Source organism: Equus quagga, chromosome 5 (assembly GCF_021613505.1).
Source record: "Equus quagga isolate Etosha38 chromosome 5, UCLA_HA_Equagga_1.0, whole genome shotgun sequence".
Taxonomy (NCBI): Eukaryota; Metazoa; Chordata; class Mammalia; order Perissodactyla; family Equidae; genus Equus; species Equus quagga.
The window spans coordinates 14403859-14414594 of NC_060271.1; the positions used below are offsets into that span (position 1 = coordinate 14403859).

A 10736-nucleotide genomic window follows, 5' to 3' on the forward strand; every position below is an offset into this window, starting at 1 on the left:
TCGGTCAGGCTCATCCAAGGGATTGGGTTCCAGGTGCGACCAGAGGGTGTGGGTGGTCAAACCCATGAGAGAGGAGTGGGGTCAGGATTGGAGCGCGAACTCAGCCACAGAAGGAGGCCTGGAAGTTACACCGCCTGGGACAGGGAGGTTAGAGATTTGTCAGTTCATTAATGGGAGCATGATTAAGGGGCAGCCAGTCAGCGCAGGGGACCCTGAATTGGGCAGGACCCTGTAAAGGTGTGGACAGAAGTGTGTGGCAGGGGCTTCTAGGATAATATGAGGTCAGGTAAGAGAATGGACAGTGGAAGGAGGGCCCTGGGATCAAATCAGTTACTGGGAGGGGATGGTGCTGAAATGGGCCGACAAAGGCAAATGAATGGGCTCCAAGTCCCACAGGGACAAGGGGTGATGGATGCCTGAGGGTAGAGACAGTTAAGTAGATGTGGCCAACTTGGGCTTAGCACACGGAGCCCTGAGGACACCGGCCTAGGAAGACCTCTCCCTCCCACCCTTTGGCTGTTTGCACCTGGGCCCATATCCCCAGACTCCCTAGTGCCCTTCATTAAAGATACTCAGGACTAGAGTCCTCAGCCCAGCACCCTTACCTCCCCACCCAGGAGCCAGCTCTGTCAGGAGCAGAGACAGTGCTTATGAGTCAGAAAGTCAGCAAGAGGCTGGCATGAAGTTGAAACCTATAGGCCTGTTTACGCTTCTTCTGTGAAAGGAGGTGACGAAGGAGGGCAACAGAGGCAGCAATGACCCAGACAAATACCACGTTTATTTCACAAACACTGGGAAGACGGGTTGGGGGTGGAGGGGGGACACGAGTGCACAGCTGCACACGCAGTCATCAGTGGCCCACTCCCCACACTGAGGATCCAGCCAGGCAGCGCCTCCAAGTCAACAGGCAGAAAGGAGTGAGTGCAGGGAGGGCCCTGAACACCAAGCCCCTGAAAGGCTAAGGGGCACAGCTCCAGCTGTCCCGGGAAAACCACCAATAAATAAGAGGGGGGCACGGCCCCGCCTGCACAGGTCATCTAGTCACCCATCTTCACTCTGGAAGTCTGCAAAAGAAGAACAGGGGAAATCAGGCAGGGACAGAGAAATAGATAAGACAGTGACAAATGACAGAAGATCAGACCTAGCAAACCCATGGTGGGATAGACAGACCAACAGACGGATGACTGGACCAGGATGGGCATGCTAAACACAGATCAAGAGGAACAGTCAGACAACCACTGACTGAGGCTGTGGGACAGATGGAGAGAAGTGATGTATAGACAGTACCAGACACCAAGGGTCAACCCAGTCAGGCACCCACAGTCACACTCAGACCCTTAGGCTGATCCTTAGCCATACTCACACACTGACCGACGGATAAGAGACACACAATTGAAATATGCTGTCCTACCAACAGCACAAACGCACACAAGCCCTGAGAAACACAAACACACCAAGACAGACTGATAGAGACACAGAAGATCCCAACCCGGTCTAGACTACAAACAAAGAGACAAAACAACAGACAAAACAAAGAAAGAGAGACTAAATGGAACATATATAAACACAAAGCAACAGACCAAAAAACAGGACAGTTATCAGTGATACCAGACTGGAAACAAACGGAAAGCTTCAAAAGGGGAAAACCAGAAGATGGGAATGAGGTGGCGGAAGCTGCTAGCAGCTCTACAGTTACAGGTGGAGAAGGGAACACTGCAGCACCTCTGGAAGGAGGGTAAGGGTGAACTGGGGACAAGGACAGAGGCTCCCCAAGAGGATTCAGCACCTGAAGGATTGCAACGATGACCCCAAAGAGACCGATGGCGCTGCCAAAGATCTCCACGATGAGAATCTTTACAAAGAGGCTGGGGTTCTGCGCGTCGGCCAGGGCGGCTCCACTGCCCACGATGCCCACACAGACTCCACAGAAGAGGTTTGACAGGCCCACTGTGAGGCCAGCCCCAAACATGGAGTAGCCTGGGGAACGGAAAGGGAGTACTGAGGTCAAGCCAGGCACAAGGGGAGATGAGGACAAGGGCCCAACATAGACTAATTAGGGGCCAATCACCACTCTGACTCTGCACAACAAGCCAGAGTAGGTGAGAGAAAATCAAAATGAAGAGTCTAACTTAGGGTGTGGGAAGAGGGAAGCAGGTGTGAAGCCCCAGCTTTTTGCCTTCACACATCTACCTACCTGCATGGTAGTTTCGATGGCCAATGGCCTGGGGGTCAGTGGCACTGAAAGGCTGAGGGAGGCAGAGAAGTAATCAGAAACCACTCCCTACGCCACTCCTCCTCCTCCTCTCCCTCCCCCGCCATCACTAAACAATGTATAGAACTCACTGGAATGGATGCCCATTCCACCCTGGTCCTCCGTACCTCAGCCATGTTGCTAATAACAATTGCCATGATGATGCCGTAGATGGCCACAGCCTCACAGAAGATGATGCTGGTAATGGTAGTGGTAGGCATAAGAGGTGAAGAGGAGAAAGAGATGAGAAAGAAACCAGCCTTCCTCCCCAGAGAGTCCCCACCCACCTTTCTCCCACTGACATCCCACATTAGAAGGTTGGTCAGGAGCAGCATGTTAGGTCACACAGGCAGCTCCAAATGCAGCTGATTCTGACAAACTTCCAAAGGTCCTACACTTACCTGACCAGATTCTTGGTCTTGATCCTGGGGGCCTTCACCCCTCCCCCAATGATGGAAGAGCCAGTAATATAGATGCCCCTGGTGGAAGGATAAGAAACCCATGAGCAGAGCCCAAGCTTGTCACTGCCCCCAGGATGATTAAGGACCCAATGACACCACCTGTTATGACTCAGCCCCACCCACTCCCACCACCCCAAGACTCACCATGCTGCCCCAACCACAGACAGTGAGATAGCTAGGCCAATGCCCAGGTTTGACCACATGAAGGGGGAAGTCTCCGTCAGAAACCTGGTGCGAGACAAGGAGAAAAGCAATTCAGCCCTGGCGTAGACCTGAGCACAAAATCCCCCTCCCCTCCTTCCCCTCCCTGCCCTCCTCCAACGCCAACCCCAGTCTTGCACGCTGAGACAAAACACTTCATATCTCCCACCCGTGGCAGCTTGGGCTGGGGTGGGGTAGGAGCTCAGATCAGAGAAGAGGGAAGGCTGCAGAGAAAAGGCTCCTAGGGGAGTCCTCTCCCTGCCCTCCCTTACCATGCCACATCAAAGCGGAAGCCCAGGTCAAAGATGGTGTAGCAGATTCCTGCAATAGTGAGAAAAAGGGGTTAGGGGCTGCTCTCCAGAGGGAAGCTCCCCAACTTAGACAAGAAGTTGCTGCCCAGCTGATGAGCCACCTCCCGAAAGGCCTGCCTACACCTAAGTCAAGAGAGTCTTCAGGCTGGCTCCCACGGGAAAGCGCAGCTGTGCATACAGATTCCTCTGCTCAGGCCTCCGTTTTCTGCCACTCCCTCAGTGACATCACTTGCCAGACCAAGACCCTCCACGGGCAGCCACCGGCAGGCCTGAATACCCCGGAGAAAAGGAGGAAGCAAGAGCTCTGGCCTGGTCCCACCAGATCCCGCCAGCCCAGTCCAAGCCGCTGTTTACCCAACAAGCTGCGGTGGGGGAGAGGCCTAAGCGACCGGGGAAAGAGGAACTGGAGCAGCCGGCTCGTGACCCAAGCAGGCCGCTCAGGAGCAAGTGAGGGACGACAGCAGTGAGACGGGGGAGGGGGGCGATAGTGACAGAAAGGGACCAGGGCTGCTCTCGCGGCCCCCAACAAGCCCCGCCCGCGCCCCTCGTCTAGCAACTGGAAATCTGGGCCTCCTCGGTCGCGGTCAGAGGCCCCGACGGCCGTGAGGCAAGTCCCGGGTCCCTGGGTCAAGAGCCCACGCTGGGGCGCAGGACTCCCGGGACCCCACGTTCCCCGCGGGGCTCCAGCTGGGCCCGGACGCCGGCCCCGCCCGCAGGACCCGGCCTCACCCACGACGAGCATGCAGGCCCAGAAAGCCACGAAGACCCCGGAGTAGAGCAGCGCTAGGCCCGTCATGGCGGCAACGGCGGCGGGGCGCAGGTCGGAGGGGCCAGAGCTAAAACCGCGTCCCTGCGTCCACCCTCCGCCCCGCAGACTGTCCGCCCGCCCCGCAGCGTCACCTGACTCGCCCACGTGACGAGCCAGCACCACGTGACCCCACGCCGGGCCCTGCGCCGCGTCGCTGCCCGTGTAGAACCTGAAGACACCGGAACTGCACGCGCTGAGGGTCATGGGGGTTGTAGTCTCGCGCCTCGCGAGCGGCTCAGGTGCCCTTACAAACTCCCTCGACGTCTGGCCGGTCCCTCTCGCGTCCCTCCGAGCCTGCTCCCTCCCAGCCCCGACACTCCGCCGTGCCTCGGCCCACCAGCCCTGCTTCCCACCCGAGCCTGCTCGCGGGCCTCCCTAGCTTGGCCTCCAAACCAGGGCTGATCCCACGGGCCTCCTCCCTTACGGTCCTACCCAGTTCCGTGAGGTGGGCTGCTGTCTTCCTCACTTTGCTCATACCGTTTCCTAGGCGTGACGCGAGAGGCTTCGTATTCACCCCATTGCCCGGCTAACAACTGCTGGTCCTCAGAAATCATTCTTTCAGGAAACCTTCCCCAACCCAGAGGCAGGGCGGTGCGCATGCTCTGGGCTCCCCCGCCGCCCTGGTGATCCTTAAGAAGTCACTCTTTAAAATGCCTCAGTGGCCCCCATTTAACTCGGAATAAAAGCCATAGTCCTTACAGTGGCCTACTAGGCCTCTGCTAATGCGGCTGCCCATGGGCCTTACCCGACTTCATCTCCTATTACTCTCCTACTGTCTCTTCTGGCTGCACTGGCCTCCTGGCTGTTCCTTGAACATACCTGCCATACCCCCACTTCCCTGCCCTTGCACTTGTTCCCTCTGCTTCTCCTAATTATCCGTGTGGCTCCCTCCGGACCTTCCTTTCAGACTCTGCTCACCTTCCTGAAGAGGCCTTCCCTGACCATCCTGTTTAATATCGCCATGCCCTCTCCCTTACATTCCTGCCCAGCTTTATATTTCTCCATGGCATGCACTTATCACCATTTGGCTTATGAGGTGTTCTGCTTGTCCACCTCCCCCCACCACGGGAATGTAAGCACCTGAAAGAATTTCTGTTGAGCTCACTGCTGTACTTTCAGCGCCTGGCACACAGTGGGTGCTCAACACATATCTGTATAATACACGATGGTGCCCGTGCCCGCCTTGTCCGGGTCACTATGGCCGGTGTATAGATCTGCCTCTATCAGTAGACTGGGCACTCCGGGATGGCAGGGACCACATCTCCCTGTTCTCCCGCTTCTTCAACACGCTGGACAATGCCAAGATGCCCAGATTCTCAGCAAATGTGGGGAATGAAGACGCGACTCACTTCACTTCACTCTTCTGAACCTTCAGGATTCAGCAACTCCACTTTGCTTAAGCACCCACCATACTGGTCATGCCTGTGTTTAAGCATGGTGTACCCTTTGCCCAAATGCCCTTTTCTCCTGATAATTATTATTTTCTCTGAGAGATCACCCCCTCCGGGAAGCCTCTTCTGGCCTGCAGCTGCCCCTGGGGACTTCCCTCCTAACAGAGAGTATTGTTTCACCATGTGGTAATGGCCGATTTAACCGTCTCTCTTCCAAACTACACTGCTGAGGACAGGAATCCAATCAAATACAATTTAGATCTCCACCCGCAGGGCTGGGGCACAACCCGCAGTATTTGATGAACAAAAGGAAACAGAAGGAGAAAAAGTATCTGGTTTATTCAAGTTTCTATGATCTCCCTGAGAAACAAACAGGACTCAGTAGACCAGCACTGTCCAACAGAGCTTTCTGCAACAATGGAAATGTCCTCTTGCTGCGCTGTCCTCTCATGTGGCTATCTGAGCACTGAAATGTGGTATGACTAAGAAACTGAGTTGTTAATCTTAATTAATTCAAATAGCCACATACGTCTGATGGCTACTGTACTGGATGGCATAGGGGTAGACCAGCGGTTCTCAACTAGGAGCAGTTCTGCCCCCACAGGGGACATTTGTCAATGTCTGTAAACATTTTTGGTTATCACTATTGAAGAGGGGTAAGCTACTGGAATCTAGTGAGCAGAAGCCAGAGATGATGCTAAACATCCTACAATGCACAGGACAACCCCTTGCAACAAAGAATTATCGAGCCCCAAATGTCAACAGTGCCAAGGTTGAGAAACCCTGGTCTAGACCATCCAGCACATGCCTTTGACAAGGGCAGACCCTCAAGTGCATGGCAGGAACTGGGATTGGCAAGAGGTCCTACGCTGCTCCCAGAAAGCTTCAGGGAAGACCCAAAGCCGTTCCCCCCATCAGTCAAACAACAGGCATTTACTACCAATATGTGCTAAGCCTTGTGGCCGTGGCAGGATGGACAGGGCTGGATCCTGTCCTCAGAGGAGCTACCTGCCCTCCCTCTTTCCAGGCTCCCTCAGTGATCCTGGTGGAGGGTGAGGTTGGTGCAGGGAGCACTTAAGGCCTAGCAGTGATTCTTACGTCCACCTGTGTCTCTGGCCCCACATGCCATCAGCTGCTTCCCTCATCCTCGTAGGCGATGGCAATCCCTCGTCTTCCACTCACAGCTCCTGTCACCGGCGTCTGACCCAGGCAAGGTTGCAGCCCCTGCCAGCTCCGGGAACTAAGGAACGAAGCTGCAGAGGGAGAGGACTGAGAGTGAGTGGCCTGAACCTGGGGGAAGAGTTCAGCTGAGAGTGGAGGCTTGTCATACTGACCGGCAGGGCTGCTCTCCACCAGCTCCAGCTGGGGTCGCAGTGTCAGGGCCAAGCATCCAGGATCATTTGATGGCTTCCATGCAGGTGGGGGTCGGAGTTCCCCAGTAATGAGTGACACATCTGGGGTGTCCCACAGCTCCGAGTCAGGTGGCGGGAGGGGCACATGGAAAGGAGAGCCTGGAATGGGAGGAGATAGAGGATCCATCCTGGCCCCACAACTCCATGCCCCGAGTGTTTCCAGATCAGGCAGGGCCCCACCACTCACCAGGCAGTAAGTCCGCATAATGTGTGAGGTGGGGAGCCAGGCCTGGAGGTGGCCAGGCGGGGTTGCAGGCAGCCTCCAGCTCACATGGTGCCAATACAGGCCGGAAGAAGCCGCCAGAAGGCTGCGGGGCTAGGGCACCCAGAGGACAAGCCAACAGCACGAAGACGTCCACCTCAGGGAAGTTGGCAAGCTTGGCAGGTGTGGGCCGCCCCAGGGCCAACACATAGCTACGTTTGCCGGCAGCTTGAGTCAGGTTCCGCAAGTGTGCCAGTGCCTCACGGTGTCGGGCCACACCTAATGTGCCCGCCAGCAGCCCCACCACACGGGCATCTCTAGCCCTCTCTACCAGATAGCGTCTACGTGCTCTTAGCCGCCCAGCTTGGGCACCTTCATCCTGAGTCCAGCCTGTGTCTGGGCAGCAAGAGAAAAAGGGCCGCCCTGGTGCCCAGCCCAAGAGCAGCCGGCTCAGGTCTGGGCAGAGGTCAGGATCAGGGAGGGCCTCACGGCCCCCTACATAGAAGGCACCATACTCTTCTAGACACCTTCCTGGAGCCAGGGGGAAGCGGCGCCCAAAACGCTCCAGGGGCTCAGAATCTGGTTTGAGGGAACCCACTGGCAGGGGAAGAGCCGGGCTGGAGACAAGCAGGTCCAGGTACCTCGGGCGCAGGAGAGTGGCCAAGGCCTCTGGAAGAAGGAGGTAGTGTTAGGGTTGGGGCCTGGCAAAGCTGGAGCACCCTCATCCCCAGGAGACTAAATGTGACCCAAAAGCAAAGGCTGGCGTCAAGTCTACATTGAGAGCTCTATGGGAGTGGAGTGAAATGGGGAAATTAAGGCACAAAGTAGGTGGCCCAGCCGTCCTGCATGCACAGGCAAAACCTCTCACCCAGGGCATGGGCGCAGGCTGGTTCACTCAGCAGCACCACAGGCGCTGTGGGGTCTGGGTTCTGGGCCTCAAAGGCCTTTGCGCAGAGCTCCAAGGCCACAGAACGTTGACCAAAGACGAAGGCCACGGGCAATGGGCGGGCTGGAGGGCTTAAGCAGGCAGGGCCAAAATGTACAAGGGCCTGAGCTCCAGCTTGCTCAGCACCCAGCACATCCACACAGCAGCTGCAGGAGAGAGATCATTAGTGAGACAGGTTCTCATCAGGAGAAGAGTTGCTGTCATCAATGGGAAATGTGGTCACTGAAAAAAATAATGAAGAGAAGACACTGTCATTGAGGGGAGCTAGTTATCAGGAGAGGAGTCATCATCACTGAGGAGAAACAGCCATTGAAAGCAGACACTGTCATAGAGGGGAAACACCGTGAACCCTGGATCCCTAGGCTTACCCCACCTTCAATCCTTAAGCTCAAGTTCACACCTGCCATAGGCTGTGTCCCCCAGAATGAACATCTTCGATCCCGTGGTCTCCTCCAGTCGTGTAGCCACGGCCCTAGCATCTCCCAATAGCTGGTCAGGGAACTGCAAGGCCACCTGTAAGCACAAACTATGGAGTCAGAAACAGTCTCTCCTCCACCGAGGGCCTCTCCAAAGAAAACTTTCCGGGAGTCCCCACCTAACCTTAAAGCCCCTCGACCGAGAGGAGCACCTCCCCCCAACCCTATCCTCATAAAACTTTCCCAAGATCCCGATCCTCCGAGTGACCCATCCCCAGAGAGGTGAGCCACCCCTCCCTAACTTGTCCTCACCCGTTGACACCCCAGGTCGCGGACAAATCCAACGATTCTCTCCAGTTCGTACACTCGATCCAGGTCCGCGAGAGGAGTGAGTAGCCCCGCGGCGCCCGCCTCCCGCTGCAGCGCCGCCTCCGCGGGGCTGCTGAACGTAGACTCCATGAGGCACAGCTTGGGAGGCGGGATGCAGCGGCGACTTCCCTCGGTCAGCTTCAGCCCCCAAGTCCTGAAAGGCGGCCCTCAATGGGCCAGAGGCACGCGGTGGGGGCAGGCGACTGGAGAGTCACTGTCCGTCCGCAGCCACAGACCAGCCCTCTGCCGCTCCAAACTCACGTTTCTCCGCTACACAGGGGCCTAGGGGGAGATTACTTCCGGGTTCCTGAGGCGGGGCTGACAGCAATCTTACCAATCTTAAACCAGATAGCTCCCGCCCTCCAATCCTCGTCAAGATGCCCACAGAGAACCAATGGCCGGCCTCAGAACGCCAGGCCAACCGGAAGCGCCCCAGAGGATGGCGCGGAGCTTTGTGGGTGTTGGAGTTCCCGGCGCTGGGGGTTTTCGGGGTCAGCACGGCCACCAGCCCTCAGGAATACTGGCTTCCTGAAAATAACTACTCCAGTCTGAGCAGCTCCTGTCCGCCGCACACTGTTAAGCACTTCATGGGTACTCTATCTTCTGGGAGGTAGCGGTGCATAATTTTTAATTCTGGTGCTAAACTGCCTGGCTTTGAATATTGTGCTCTGCCGCTTTACTTACTGAGGATCTTAGGAAAGTTATTCTACATCTCTATGGCTGTTTCCTCATCTGCAGAATGGGGGTTGTAAATAGTACTCCCGACAGGATTGTGAGTCAAATTAATTTAGCTATAAAACTTTACAAAGTAGTCCTTTGCATACCACATGCATTGAAAGCATTCACTATTATTCTCACAGCTGTCTATCAGGCAAACATTGAGCACTTACTGTTCACCAGGCACTACATTCCTAGAGTTTAAAATCTTTTGGAGTAAGAATTGTCCCATTTTACAGATGAGGACACTGAGGTTCTAAGACTTCTAACTAGAACCTGTCTAATCACTGGCATGATCAGTATCAAGCCCAGATTTCAGAAGCTAGGCTTTGGACCCCTCATCCTCCTAGCTTATACATGCTATATTTGGTCATGTGGGAAGGAGGAGGAAGACACCTGGATGCCATGTAGCAGGAGAATAAGGACTGAAAGTATGTGAAACAGCTCCACGTATCCCAGAAGTGAGAAATCCAGAGCAAAATGAGAATGGCACTGAGGAGGGGAAGGGGAAGGGGGACAGAGCGGCCTCAGGGGGCAGCAGATGAGAGGGGCACTGACGCTGACTGGCATGGGAAGAGACTGATGATGAAGAATGGAGGACGCAATTTGTGCAAAGGTTGGGAAAAGAACAGGGGAGGAGTGAGACAAATGTAGGAGTAACCAGTTCTCCTATCACCTTCAAGGAGACTCAAGGCTCACGGATGGGAGTGGGGAGAACCCTGTCCTGCTTGTCAGATCTTACTGAGGAGAAGGCTAAGGGGCCTGAGAACCGGCACGAGTGGAACTATGGCTGAGGAGCCAGAAAGATAGGGAACCCTGCTAATGGAGGAGAGCGACAGCAGGCCTGGAGCTGTCCCTGGTCCTGACCAAGCCCTGACCACAGCGTGCTGGGCCGGTACCACAGAGGTGGGGAGCTATGGGTACAACACTGGGTCCCCCCTTCCTCTTCCTCCAGGGGCTGATTCATCCTCTCACACACGCTCAGCTCCTTTCTAAACCTCTCCTCAACCACGTGCAAGTTTGGGTGTCTCCATAACCCCACACCAGAAACCTATCCAGGAACTCTAAGCCACACTCCATTTTTTCCCTCCCAAATGGATCCAGCCGCACCTCACTTCCAGCCCAAGGCCCCAAGTCTTCTACCTAGGAAGCCTCCCATTCCCATTAGAAACTAAACCTCCCCTGTGCAACCTTCCCTCACTGGTCCCATTCTCCCAGCTTAGCATGGTAACTATAGACTAGATCAGCCTT

The 10736-nt window shown here is 55.6% G+C and overlaps 2 protein-coding genes across 2 annotated transcripts; both read right to left on the minus strand.

Moving 5' to 3' along the window:
• Positions 1-756: 756 nt before the first annotated feature.
• ATP6V0B (ATPase H+ transporting V0 subunit b) lies at positions 757-4251 on the minus strand. Its single transcript, XM_046661755.1, has 8 exons — positions 3954-4251; positions 3186-3234; positions 2857-2940; positions 2653-2730; positions 2380-2449; positions 2195-2246; positions 1787-1977; positions 757-1064 (listed from the first exon to the last, which is right to left on the minus strand). Exons 1-8 carry the CDS (start codon positions 4234-4236, stop codon positions 1038-1040), a joined length of 834 nt encoding a protein of 277 aa, XP_046517711.1. The 5' UTR covers positions 4237-4251; the 3' UTR covers positions 757-1037.
• A 1492-nt stretch (positions 4252-5743) lies between these two features.
• DPH2 (diphthamide biosynthesis 2) lies at positions 5744-9158 on the minus strand. The gene is made up of 6 exons (XM_046661898.1): positions 8712-9158; positions 8384-8496; positions 7906-8129; positions 7023-7706; positions 6758-6934; positions 5744-6676 (listed from the first exon to the last, which is right to left on the minus strand). The coding sequence occupies exons 1-6, from the start codon at positions 8856-8858 to the stop codon at positions 6552-6554; spliced, it is 1470 nt and encodes a 489-aa protein (XP_046517854.1). The 5' UTR covers positions 8859-9158; the 3' UTR covers positions 5744-6551.
• Positions 9159-10736: the final 1578 nt, after the last annotated feature.